Below are 14,514 nucleotides of genomic sequence, written 5' to 3'. Positions count from 1 at the left end.
GATAGGAGTCCGGATACTTTTGATCACATGCTGTACTTCAGTATCGTGCCTTATTTCTGCATTTTTCTCAGCTTAAAAAAATTGAACTACCTGAACAACAAACTTTTTGTCCTGACCATATAGTGCTACATGTATACAGACCGAAGCGCAGGTGTGGGATGTCAATGAGAGGTCAAAGTAAAGTGGAACAGATCGATGAGTACATCTGCCTAATGGTCACTTTTTCACATTCAACATCCGCATTCAAGAAGTCCAGAATCAAACGTCAACTAATTACATTTTCAAGCGACGATGTTGGTATGTCAATGTCTTAACGTCTTGTAACGTATGACTGTATTTCGGTGGAGGAAGCTGATTGTATAGCAGAGAGGGAAATCTTAATCCTACAAAATCAACGGTACTTATCACATAGTGTTTATATCACCTAAAAAAATTCGCATCAAGCTGTTGTCAACATTATATTGTCTTCAGTGTGCATTTGGTCCTTTCCCGTCGATGTTTTGTTTCTTCACATTACCAAAGTTCTTCTCTTCGATCTTGAATAGGTGATCATTCAACTGTCTCTCTAGGGAAGAGGCGCAGTTTTGCATGTGAACGGTTATTACCACCGTTCCTCCGATAAGCGATTTACGATATGCGCGCATTTTTCTGAGCGTTTGAGGTCACACATTTCCCCTGTAAGTTATCAGTTCCTCAGACGGCTATGTTTCGCGTGCTTCAGTAAACTTCCCTAAACTGTTTAATACTTGGTGTCAAACTCGGCACAGCATGTGTATTCACTTTGCCAATTTTCTATCAGAAACCAAGTGGTTTGTAAGCTGGACGAAGCTGCATTGCGTGTCTTCAACGCGATGTTGTAAACGTCTTTATGACAGCACCTCTTGACAGTTCTATAAACGGCCTACAGTTATTTGCGTGTCGCTGCTGGAAGCTGTCACAAGCGTTGCCGGGTGTTATTATGTACCAGTATTTTACATTTGCAGAAGCTTATCGCACACTTACATTAACCTGTGACCTTGCATTGTTAATCATTTAAGTATGTTCTTAAGCTGGCTCGACTGTATGTATTAAAAGTTCATGTATGATAAGGCATTTTTTCACACATCTCAGTGCATATGACGTCATATGTCTGGAACTGTCTCTGCTGCGTGTGGGTAGATTCAGCGGTATACGCGGATACTGTTTGCGAATATGTTGCGAATAGAGTTAGCAGCAAAGAAGTAATAAATTTAAATGTCATGCACGATGCAGCCGTTTTTCACGGATCTCAGTGCCTATTACGTGATTTCATCTGAACTATGATAAGTAGGTGACTCTTATCCCCGTAGCGAGTGTTGGTGTTGTCTGACACTAAGGAGTGTGTGTACCACGTCTGATTGAAATCGGTCCAGTTGTTTAGGAGGAAATTTGTAAGACACACACACACACACACACACACACACACACACACACATATATATATATATATATATATATATATATATATATATATATATATATATATATATATATATCAGCCTCAGAAGCAAGTACCATGCGTTTCGGTTGGCGGTTTGTTGCCTCCACTTATCACACACTTCTGTTAAAGTATTGCCTTCGACCACGACTTCCAGAAGCTTTTATCCGAGCGTTGATGGAAAACACCTACTGCCCTGCGAAAATCACAAACACATAAGCCTGCATTGTAAGCGTTAATCACACCCGCTTAGAAAGATTGTGGGATGAGCCGATCATCATCTCGAAACCGAATAAAGGCCTCGTCCCCTGACTACCACAGGTGGCGACCACATCAGCGAATAGGACGCGTGCACAGTTGCAGCTAGGAAATTGTGTGTTCTTCATGACTTGCATTGTTCATGCTTTTTGATTTGGCTCAATGCCCTTCTCACGACTGACGACATCGACACGTACGGCCATCTGTGTAATGTAAGTGCAAGTAGCTTTTCCTGTGCTTAACAGTTGAGCCCTCTGTCTCCATTCGTGAAAAGAAGAATGCAACTTGTGTACAGAGTTTAGTTTTTCAGCATACTTCGAAATGTAATTTCAAGCTTAGGCTTTGCGTTTTCAATTTAAGGTAAACGAATTTAACGTGGGAAACTGTCTGTCGACTTGGCATAAACCAGAGTAACGTCATTAAAACAACAGTTAACTCTCTCATGAGAAAAAATACTTTGAACCGATGTCGCAGTGGTTGCCGGCGGTCAGTGACACCAGCCGATGACCACTGTGTACCGATTACGACTAGTACGCACTTCAAGGAGATTTTAACAGAGCTGCGTCGACCAAGGAAGTTCACAGCCTTTTTCACGCGGCCAATTGTACCTCTAGGAGGGGACTACGAACCACTGTGTGAAACATCCGTCACAATGGTGCGCAAACAAGCAGGACGACGGAACATGGATCAAGGGCATAATAAAAAAATGAACTGAGCGTATGACATTGCTTTCCGGGAGGAAAAATCTGAGGAAATTCGGCCGCCAAGTGGGGGTAGTCTTATTTCAGTCGACGGCACATTGGGTGACTCGACTGCCGGTGATGAGGATGAAACGATGATCAGGACAACACAACACCCAGCCAACGAGCCTAGAAAATCTCCAACCCGCCCAGGAATCGAATACAGGCCCTTTGCGTGGGAGGCAAGCACGTTAACATCTTTCTTTAAAAAAAAATCATTTTGTTCGTTATCGTTCGTTCTATCTGTTCTGGGCAGACATCCCATGGCGCTTGTTGAAGTTCATCTTGATCCATTAACTCAGTTTTTATTTTATTACAGAGGACAGCTAACCCTCTGACCGTGCCGGCTTACCAGCTAGCTAGGTAGGCGGACAAGGACAGAACAGTTATGATATGTAGGGACCTCAAAAACTAAGTTACACATGTTATCCCCTGCTAAGTCCATTGCACAAAAAGAGTTGTTCATCGTCCCAAGAGAGTATATGTTCCGTTTTACCTGCAGGATAAATATGGATAACAGTTGTCTCACAGTGGTACGCGTTAAATGGGGAGGCAGCTTGAAGTTTCTGTACACGCGGTATTACGATTCTCGTGGGTGAAACTTACAAATCGAATACTTATTCACGATAATATTCTTGCGGTATATGGATAATGCATTTCCCCGTCCAGAGGTGGCGAAATCATGCCAACAGTTTGGCCAATGCCGCTCAGATGTTCGGTGATGCTGATAGAGAAGAACAGATGCACCATAAGATATTCACCTTTACAGAAAGCTATAAGTACGGGATGAAAGAGATTTTAACACGATGAGGACGTTCACAGTGCGATTCTAGAATGGATCCGTGACCAACGACCAAATTTCTATCATAGTAGAACTGAACGATTGGTAGAAAGTTCGGACCCTTGCTTACAGGGATTGAGCGACTTTATTAAAAAAGGACTGTTATGTATCTGTCTCGCTTTGAAGTATAGGTTCAACAAACGTTACTCCACCTCATACAATAAACAGTAACTCACATTTTGAAGCCCCCACTTGACCAATACAACATATATTTTAAGAGGCTTAACTGTGCACAAGAATAGGAGAAGGTGTGAGCCATTATCATATTAAATCAACCTACATCCACTTGGAAAATTTTGAGAAACCACAGTAGATCTAAATCAAGAGCAGTAATCTCTTTGACAGGCCGCAAGGAGTGATCAGTTTTGTAATGAATTAGATGTGTTTACCTTTTAAGATATTGTATGTCGCTGGTGGGATATTAACGAACCGGAACAGGAGTCGATATTTAAATCTAGACAGTAGTTTCAGCCGAGGAGTCAATGAGAGTCTATACGTGTGTTTCAGCCGACGGTGTGCGGAGCACACCTAGTAGAACTGTTCACTTGGATAACATTTAATTTGAGAGGTTATCGCTCCTAAACTTAGGAGAAAATGTTGTTTGAAGAAACTGTATACATACAGCAGAGCCCTCCCTCTTCCAGACTATAATAAGCAATGAAACACAAAAAAGGAATATTCTTATTCCACAGGTGCCTGGCACAATTATGACTTGAAATCCATCTGGTATACGCCCGATCTAAACCTGGACCCTGACTCTGACGAGCAGAAGGTGCGCAACACGGTCATCAAGCTGTGGACCAACTTCGCCAAGTACCTGTGAGTATTTGCTGTCGTACTGCACATCTACTCGACACTTTAGAGTAAGAGCGTCATAAATTTATGACTAAACAGCTTTGAACTATGAGCTACATACGGCACTATGTCCATCAAATTCAATTAAATCTTTCGTCGGTGTCCGGCAGAACATGGTCATAATATTAAGCCGGAAAACTTCCTAAACAGCTTCTTCCTTTCCTTGTGTCTTTGCCCCGCTTCGGCCCAGGGACAGCATGGTTATTTAGGCACGATTAATTTAGGCAGGCCGGGATCTAAGATAGGGGGAGGGAAGTGGGTAAGCGTGGTATCTGCCCCGGGCGGCAATTTCAGCGGGCGCCTAACTCATCTCCTTGAAGAAAAAAAAAATCTTGTTTCCTAAAACTCCTAGCATCCGGCGCATGTTGGCCTATCGATTATTCATATAATACTGAAACGCACCCCTGTTGGGTTTTCAACATTTTTGTACACATTCTAAGTTGATTTCTTAACGAATTAAAAGTTGATTTTTGAATGAGTGCAAAGTTTACGTGATGTTTCTGCCAGGGGAATCGCCGTCGCACCTAGAAATAAGTTTCCCGCGGAGAAAACGAGACGGGGGTACTCGATCTGAGCCGAATAAACCCGAACAGGAGAATGGAAACTGCTGCTTGTTTATGTAGTTGATTGGTTGTGCGAATGATCAGTGTTGCTATAATTGCTAGCGATATCGATACATTCGCATTTCCAGATTGGAAATAAAAGATTAACAGGAATAACAGGTAGGAAAGGTTACATGTTTACCCTCTCTATGTATCCAATGAAATTTAGACAGGAAGTTTTTACTGGATCGCTACTCTACTAAGGGCTAGTTGCACAGTCCCCGGTAATCAGTCGTTCAGGTTCTGTTCTCAGATCAGCGCGGAAAACGTTTTGTACGAACACATAAAAACGCCGATCAGGAGAACAAACGCGAGGCAACTAAACTGGTGACTCTGGCAAGGTTAGTGAAAGTGACCAGAGAATAAGTTTTGACAATGGCAGGAGTAGTTACAGAATTAGTGATGACAAGATTTGTAAGAACGAGGAAGGATGCGGGGAAAACATTACAGATTCCTGGCAGGTGGTTCTTCCTTCAAGACACTGGTATATTCACGTAGGATATCTTATGTTAAAGTTGGGAGAAAAGTGAGGGAAACTTGTCAAGCGATTTGGGATAATATGCACGCTTTCCGCACACTTTTCCCAAAAGATGATGATGTCAAGCCAACAGTAAATGATTTTTGAGAATAATGACGGTTTCCGAATTGTATTGGATGCGTAGAAGACAAGTATGTGAGAGTAAAGAACACGCGACATACAGGTAGTACGTTCAGGAATTGTGTCTTCAGTTCTAAGACTGGTTCAATGCAGCCCTCATAGATATCCTTTGCAAGCCTCTTCATCTCCGAAAAACTACTGCAACTTATATCCTTCTGAATGTGCTTGCTGTGTGCATCTCTTAGCCTTCCTCTATAATTTTTTTCAATCCCCAAACCCGCACGCATACCTAATTCTAGGGCTAAATTTTTGATCCCTTGATGTCTCAGAATCTGTACTATCAACAAACCCTCACTTCTAATCATGTTGTACCACAAATTTCTTTTCTTCACAATTCTCAACTCTATTCAGAGCCTTCTCATTAGTTACTAGATATCTTATCTTCATCCTTCTTCTCTAGTACTTCATTTCAAAAGCTTCCATTCTCCATCTTGTCTGAGCTATTTATCGTCCATTATTCACATTCCTTCATGGCTACACCCCATACAAATACCCTACACTGAGAAAAACACTTCCTAAAACTTACAAATGTTTCAAATGGCTCTGAGCACTATGGGATTTAACATCTGAATTCAACAGTCACCTAGAACTTGTAACTACTTAAACCTAACTAAGGACATCACACACATAAATTCCCGAGGTAGGATTCGAACCTGCGACGGTAGCGGTCGCGCGGTTCCGGACTGAAGCGCCTAGAACCGCTCGGGCACAACGGCCGGCCCTAAAACTTACATCTATATTCGATATTACCAAATTCCTCTTCTTCATAAATGGTTTTCTTCCCATTGTCAGTCTACATTTTATATTCTTTGTACGTCCGCCCCAGTAGCTGAGTGGTCAGCGTGACGGATTGCCGTCGTCTGGGCCCGGGTTCGATTCCCGGCTGGGTCGGAGATTTTCTCCGCTCAGGGACTGGGTGTTGTGTTGTGTTCATCATCATTTCATCCCCATCCGGCGTGCAGGTCGCCCAATGTGGCGCCGAATGTAATAAGACCTGCGATATGGCGGCCGGACCTGCCCCGCGAGGGGCCTCCCGGCCAATGACGCCAAACGCTCATTTCCATTCTTTGTACATCGGCCATCACCAGTTATTTGCTGCGCAAATAACAAACTTCGTATATTAGACTAAGTGTCTCTAGTTACCGCAACATCACATTATTTAATTCGACTACATTCCATTATTCTTGTTTGGCTTTTGTTGATGTTCATTTTATGTCGTCCTTCCAAGACCTTGTCCAGTCTGTTCACCTGCTCTTCCAAGTCCGTTGCTGCTTCTGAGAAATATACAATGCTATTGACAAACCCCAAAGATATTGTTTCTTCTCCTTGAACTTTAGTTTCTCGGTTAGATTTTAATTTTGTTTCTTTTACAGCTTGCTCAATGAATAACCACCCTGTCTCACTCCTTCTTCAGCCACTGCCTCCCTTGCATGGCCCTCGACTTTTGGAAATGCAGTCTAGTTTCTGTACAAGTTGTCAACAGCCTTTACCTTCCCTCGATAACTCCAGAATTTCAAAGAGAGTATCCAGCCAACAAACTACAAGCATATAATTATACACGTTGGGGCCTGTGATATGGACAGGCAGAAACTGTAGGCAAACTAAAAAATTTCCAGGTTGTTACAGAGTCAACAAGGCTGTATATTAAAAGAATATCTTGTAGCGTTTGGCGTCAAAGGGCGAAAATAAGTTACGAAACATTGTGTCGCTGGCTGACAAAGATGGTGCCGTAGTCTGGCATTCTAAACCCAGCCCCCCATTGTCAACAACAAAAGCGAAAGTCAGAAAACCCTGCGCTGGCTTTGAAGTCGCCTACGTTTAGTGATGCTGTCATAAGAGCACAGAACTACACTCCTGGAAATTGAAATAAGAACGCCGTGAATTCACTGTCCCAGGAAGGGGAAACTTTATTGACACATTCCTGGGGTCAGATACATCACATGATCACACTGACAGAACCACAGGCACATAGGCACAGGCAACAGAGCATGCACAATGTCGGCACTAGTACAGTGTATATCCACCTTTCGCAGCAATGCAGGCTGCTATTCTCCCATGGAGACGATCGTAGAGATGCTGGATGTAGTCCTGTGGAACGGCTTGCCATGCCATTTCCACCTGGCGCCTCAGTTGGACCAGCGTTCGTGTTGCACGTGCAGACCGCGTGAGACGACGCTTCATCCAGTCCCAAACATGCTCAATGGGGGACAGATCCGAAGATCTAGCTGGCCAGGGTAGTTGACTTACACCTTCTAGAGCACGTTGGGTGGCACTGGATACATGCGGACATGCATTGTCCTGTTGGAACAGCAAGTTCCCTTGCCGGTCTAGGAATGGTAGAACGATGGGTTCGATGACGGTTTGGATGTACCGTGCACTATTCAGTGTCCCCTCGAGGATCACCAGTGGTGTACGGCCAGTGTAGGAGATCGCTCCCCACACCATGATGCCGGGTGTTGGCCCTGTGTGCCTCGGTCGTATGCAGTCCTGATTGTGGCGCTCACCTGCACGGCGCCAAACACGCATACGACCATCATTGGCACCAAGGCAGAAGCGACTCTCATCGCTGAAGACGACACGTCTCCATTCGTCCCTCCATTCACGCCTGTCGCGACACCACTGGAGGCGGGCTGCACGATGTTGGGGCGTGAGCGGAAGACGGCCTAACGGTGTGCGGGACCGTAGCCCAGCTTCATGGAGACGGTTGCGAATGGTCCTCGCCGATACCCCAGGAGCAACAGTGTCCCTAATTTGCTGGGAAGTGGCGGTGCGGTCCGCTACGGCACTGCGTAGGATCCTACGGTCTTGGCGTGCATCCGTGCGTCGCTGCGGTCCGGTCCCAGGTCGACGGGCACGTGCACCTTCCGCCGACCACTGGCGACAACATCGATGTACTGTGGAGACCTCACGCCCCACGTGTTGAGCAATTCGGCGGTACGTCCACCCGGCCTCCCGCATGCCCACTATACGCCCTCGCTCAAAGTCCGTCAACTGCACATACGGTTCACGTCCACGCTGTCGCGGCATGCTACCAGTGTTAAAGACTGCGATGGAGCTCCGTATGCCACGGCAAACTGGCTGACACTGACGGCGGCGGTGCACAAATGATGCGCAGCTAGCGCCATTCGACGGCCAACACCGCGGTTCCTGGTGTGTCCGCTGTGCCGTGCGTGTGATCATTGCTTGTACAGCCCTCTCGCAGTGTCCGGAGCAAGTATGGTGGGTCTGACACACCGGTGTCAATGTGTTCTTTTTTCCATTTCCAGGAGTGTAATATCGCTACACAAAAGCCATTTGTCTTCAAATTTATTTGCAGTGCAACTTTTTGACTCACAGTGAAAATCCGCATATCATTTAGCAAAGTACGAATCTGACATTTAAACGATCTCATTAGTCTTACTTAGACAAAATAATTCTAATCTACTAAGCTGTAACTCAACAACTCTGCCTTCAAGTTTCACTAATGCAGCTGATGAAACGCAATTTCGAAATCGAATCTGACATGTCCAAGGAAAACCGCTGCAGTTTCGTGTCCTACATCTTCAGTATTTCCTTTTTAGCCAAAGCTAATCATTTCGAATTTGCGTATGGCCATTCAACACAATATGTAGTTAACTGCGCTGAACTGCAGATCGTATTAGTTAAACAGCAAGACACTGTTAAGCACAAATTTGTCATTTCACACAGCAGTCAGAGAGACGGGAGGAATAGGAAGTACGAAAACGATGCTTTTCAAGTTTCCACAGCTGATCCCTCAGAATTCTTGTGAATGTTCCGGTACCCTGTGAGAATGTCTATGAACATGTTAACAAGAATCTCATTGCATATCCTCAGTTAAGAAATCGAGAGTAACATTTACCAAAGTTGAACGACAGATTAAATAAATTACTACGAAATATGCTGCTAGGGAAGCATATAATTTATGCGGAGTATCAGTATTATAGAAATGTAATGTATGCTGACTTACACGTTTTAGATTTTCTTGCCATAGCAAAAATCGGTAAGTAAAAATGTATTTAGCAAGAAATGCCTATATTCTGTACACGTCTTTCTGCTTACATTTTGGATTTTTTCTCTCTCTATTACTCTCTCTCACTTTCCTTTGTTAACTCATTTACTTTTTAGATTGGTTCCAAGGCTACCAATCATAAGGTGGAGACTTCGTGTATCTCGATGCTTCAACCTGGTTAAACAGTATGCTCTAAGTTTTGCTGCTTGCAGGAATCCCACCCCTGAGGACGATCCTGTAATTGAGGGCGGCTGGCCTACCTACAACCTGGAAACCAAGTACTTCCTCAACATTGACGTCAACTCTACCGTCCAGCAAAACAGGAATGCGGAACGGATGGATTTCGTGCACTCAGTGATACCTCCGTACTACTGAAACTGGCTGTGATACAAACACTTTTGACTACTTCTCGTATTGTTTAAATATTTTATGTAAAACAACAGAGTAATTAAATACTGGACACTTTTTATTGTACGAATGCTGTTTCAATAAAATGTTAAAAACTAACAATCGTGTAGCGTGGATATAACATACGTGTTTACCTATTTACTTATCGACAACTCGTCACTCACTGGGCGACCTCTAGTGACTTGAAAATACAAAGCTGAGACTTTTTGTGTATTGTAAGAGGCAGATTTAAATACTAAATATGAACAACTTTTTAATTGAATGCTACTGAGTACTATATCCTTTCGTATCTCGTGCATAAGTAACATAAATACAAATCAAAGAAGGAAAAACTTTTTGTGGAAATCCTATCTCTTCCCGTAAATGCTGTTGTATTCAGTCAGAAGACTGTTTTGACCGACCTCTTCACGCTAGCCGCAACCAGAACCCCATACGTCCTTTTAACCTCATTATCTTTGACGGCTATCGGTCTTGCTCTACAAATTTTACTCCTCACTCTTCCAAACTTAACTGAACTGATGATACCTTAGTGCTGCAGGGGGTGTCATATCAATCGATCCCATGTTTCAGTCAAGCTGTGCTTTAATTTCGATTCACTACCCTCTCCTAAGTAACAAGACTAATCCAACCTTCAGCATTCTTCGGCAGCACCTGATTTCTAACCTTGTTGTTCTCTTGTTTGTATTTTTTTTATCTTTTCTCTTCCTTACAGACACTTTCAAAAAAGACAGCTTAATTTATGTTATATGTTAGCCAAATAGCAGAACTCATGTATTAACATTAATGCCCTAGTTTTTAGTGTAATTCCCTTAGCATCATGTTCCAAGATGGTACTCCAGGCGGGTGTAAAATGAATGTGCGCAACGGAAAATAATAAACGCTAAATGATGATTTGGCCCTGTCTGACTACCCCAGGAAGCAGATCTTAGGATCTCTTAATTCTGTAAATTACATTCTAAACATAAATGAATGATGAAGGCAACTAATCCTACTAAATGATAAACGTTGTTCCCGCTTATACATTTATTGTAGTTTAAAAAAACCCTTTACATTACAAAGTTTACATTTCCTAAGTAAAATTGCTGATCAATTGCCCAACTCTGCCCCATATAATGACTGCGCGGTCGAATATCAATAACGCGAAATGACTGACATCATCTATGTACCAAACACTAGACGACACTACTTTCAAAGATGATCTACGGTGGTGTGCAACCTCAGTGGAAATAAACTAACGTGATCACAGCTGTTTAGCTTTTATAGACCTAACAAGCCGAAGCAGTTTGCGATATCACCGTATGTACTGCGTCCGGTGCATCGAAGTGATAGTTCTCGTTCTCGTCTGCGACCATGGAAGAACTCCAGCTACAAATAAACTATTTCTAATACTAGGACGGCAGAAAGCGGTCCTCTGACTAATATACTGTAATACTATCTTCATCACTCTGAGCTCTACAGACGAGGAACGCGAACTCCCAACCACAAGGACGGAGTTCAGATGTTTCAACGTAAGTGTAGGCAGAGGAAGCGATCTCAGTTACTGAACGCTGCGCACTCAACGACGACAACTTCCAACCCGGAGGTGGAGCCCAAAATCGTATAGGTTCACAACAGTACAGTTCCTAACTATTATAACTATACTGAGAGCAAAGACAGCAAGTCCGTCTGTACCAACGAAAGCTGATGTCGAGCAACCGTCACACACGGGCGCTCACAACGGAAGGCCTCGTCTCTCCACCGCTGGCTTCCCAGCAAGGCTCGGCTCCCCACCATCGTAATTCCGAAAACAAATCATATTCCCGAAACCACGGAATATTCTCCCTCTCTACAGATTCTTCTGAGCGCCAACCACCCATATTTTAGTCTTTTGTCGTCCAGCGCGGAAAGTTTGCAAGGAAAAACCTATACTCGTACAATGTTACCCATCTCAGTGAAAATCCTTATAAATAACCCAGCCTGCATGGTTTCCGAGGTGCCGCTTCTTCGTTCCTCTCACCAGCGTCCAAGATTTCCAAAGTTCGGAAGTATTATCCGGTTATCCTTCAGGCCCTATTACAATAGCGTCCGGGCCTCATCCTATTGTGCTCCAGAGTTCAGGTACCACGACGTCCAACTATCTACTTCCTGTGTTTAAGCAGGACCAACACCTGTGTAGGCCTTCCACCCACAGTTTGAGTTCTGCCTGCAGTTTCATCTGCACTTGCGTTGCTACCTCTACTAGTATAGGCAATCATTCATTGCGCCATTTTTATAATAAAGACACTCCGTCACCTTTCGTGCAAGCAATAAGCGTTAACAATTACTTACAAGGCGTATATGATAATGTCAGTCTCCTTCATATATTCATATATACGTTGAACAACCTATCAAATCATATCTAATTGTGGTTGTAGTTCACACAAAGTATGTGGATGAGTGCTTGTAAGGTGCGAAATTATAGCCACCTTACAAAGTAATTTAATTCAGCTACGCTCCATTATACTTGTTTTATTTTTGATGACGTTCGTCTTAGATCCTATTTTCTAGATATTATTCATTCTGTTCATCTGATAATTCCTGGCCTTTCCTGTCTCTGACAGCAGTGCAGTGCCCTTAGTCATATCTTAAAGTTTTCATTTATTACCAGTGAACTTTAGTTCTCTTTCGAAATTTTTCTGGTAGCTCAGTCGACAGACTGGCAGACTTCGTTTCACTTACTTCTTAACCAGAGCTTGTTTTCATGTCCTTCGAACCTTACAACGTCAGATTGGTATCTATACCAGCCCGTAGATAATGTTTCGCTCCCTACACTCTATCCTTGCTAACTTCAGAATATCAGTGTTTTTTGGTCAACAAACTTTCTCTGAATACATCGGTGCAGTAAATGTTGGATTTACTTTTTTCAATATATCTTCTTAAATAATTTCTAGCAGTCAATTTGTTAACTAATTTGTGTTAGTATTTGGTGACAATAAATATTAAATTAGTGGTTCGGTAATAGTCACACCTTTCAGTGTAAGTTGCGTTCCGAATAGAAATTCTTCTTGAAGTCTGATTGTATCTCACCTTTCTTGTATTTATTGTGAGCTGTTTGTAACAACATGATCACATTTCGTTATCTGAAGGATCTCGTTAATTCTTAGGAATCACAGACCCAAGTTGTTTGTTTTGGCTTACGTTTATCAGCACTATCAGTGCCACTTCCTCCTACTTCGACATCCGTTTCTATAACACTGTCATCATTTTTGATTTCCTTGTAAAGACCCTCCAAACGTTCCTTTCACCTTTCAGCTTTGCTCAGTACAAGCTTCTCATCTGAGCTCTCACTATCCATAGATGAACGTCATTTTTCTCCAAAGGTCCTTTCCATTTTTCTGTGGATTATGTCTGTCTTTCCTGTAGTCATGCACGATTCTACAGCACTGCATTTCTCCTTATCTATTCCTGCTTTGCAACTTTGTACTTCCTGTCAGTTTCATTTTGTAGACATATGTGTGCCTTTTGCTTGTCTTACTTTTGTATTTAAGTATTCTCTCCTTTTCTTTTTAAAATTCATAACTTCCAGTGTTATCCACTGAGCTTTGTCTTTTCGCTTGCTCTGATGCATTCATTAATTCATCTGTCAATGGCTAACACTCATTTTTTATTGTATTCATTTCCCCTGTAAGAGACACAGCTGCCTAATGGTCCCTTTAATACTCTCGCCTGCCACTGATACTTTCAAATCATTCAGGTTCCATTTCTTAATTTCCTACACCTTTCTGATTTTTTCAGTTTTAATTTGCAGTTTATAACCAACATGCTGGGCACTAATAGTGTTAAGGTATGAAGAAGGAAGAGACGTTTACTCCGTATTGATTTAAATATTTCTGATTATGGAGTTCTCCTGAATTACATCACGAGATAATAAAATTATTATGGTGATTAGAACAAGTGTTTTATCATTTAGAGCCAATATTTTCGCAGATCTCCTTAGAGACATTTTGTTGTGCTGCTGTGTAAATATATAGCACACATACAAAATCTAAATGTAGGAGTTATACGTTTCTCTCCATACAATTAGTCAGCGGAATATTAGAAATATGACTCCTAAGGTGTACTTTTCTACAAGCTCATTGAACAACAAGAAACACACGCACATAAAGTTATTGAGCACAAAAGAAATCAATTTCACTGCTACCTGACGAATCAAGAGAATTAAATAAGAGCACATCTGCCGTTATTAATCCTGTAAAAATGAAAGAACCCGCCTGCATAAGATCGTAAACAAGTTACTGAGTCCCACAAAGGCTCAAGCATCTATTCATGAACGTAGCACTTTACGGAAACGGAACCGGACTTCTCGATAGTCTTTCATGCTCATTTTAACCTGATCTCGCTATTCGACTCATCTGCATTTACTGATAGTGCAACATTTGTACAGCCACTGCATGCTGAAATAAAGAGCAATGGCATGCATGTATGTATGTAGAGTGAGATGCGATGAACACTTCAGCTGCATCCTCCGGTAACACAGGTCGTAAAGGCTATAGATAAATCCAGTTTTTGACTGTACTGAGAAAAGAAAAAGTAATGCTTACGGACCTTTAAAATGTTATTAAGGAGGTAAGCTATTAGGATGAATGATAGATAGACGAATGGAAAAACTGGTAGAAGCGGACCTCGGGGAAGATCAGTTTGGATTCCGTAGCAATATTTGAACACGTGA

At 42.5% G+C, this 14,514-nt stretch overlaps 1 protein-coding gene across 1 annotated transcript in view; it reads left to right on the top strand.

Moving 5' to 3' along the window:
* The window catches only part of LOC124803135 (pyrethroid hydrolase Ces2a-like), a 184,241-nt gene that overhangs the window by 84,510 nt on the left and 85,217 nt on the right, over positions 1-14,514 (top strand). Inside the window, exons 10-11 of the mRNA XM_047264314.1 lie at positions 3,988-4,114; positions 9,632-9,773. Coding sequence (XP_047120270.1) covers positions 3,988-4,114; positions 9,632-9,773 — 269 coding nt within the window. The remainder of the gene's footprint in view (positions 1-3,987; positions 4,115-9,631; positions 9,774-14,514) is intronic.

This window comes from Schistocerca piceifrons, chromosome 6 (assembly GCF_021461385.2).
Source record: "Schistocerca piceifrons isolate TAMUIC-IGC-003096 chromosome 6, iqSchPice1.1, whole genome shotgun sequence".
In the NCBI taxonomy this organism is placed as follows: Eukaryota; Metazoa; Arthropoda; class Insecta; order Orthoptera; family Acrididae; genus Schistocerca; species Schistocerca piceifrons.
This window is presented reverse-complemented; position numbering and strand designations above follow the sequence as displayed.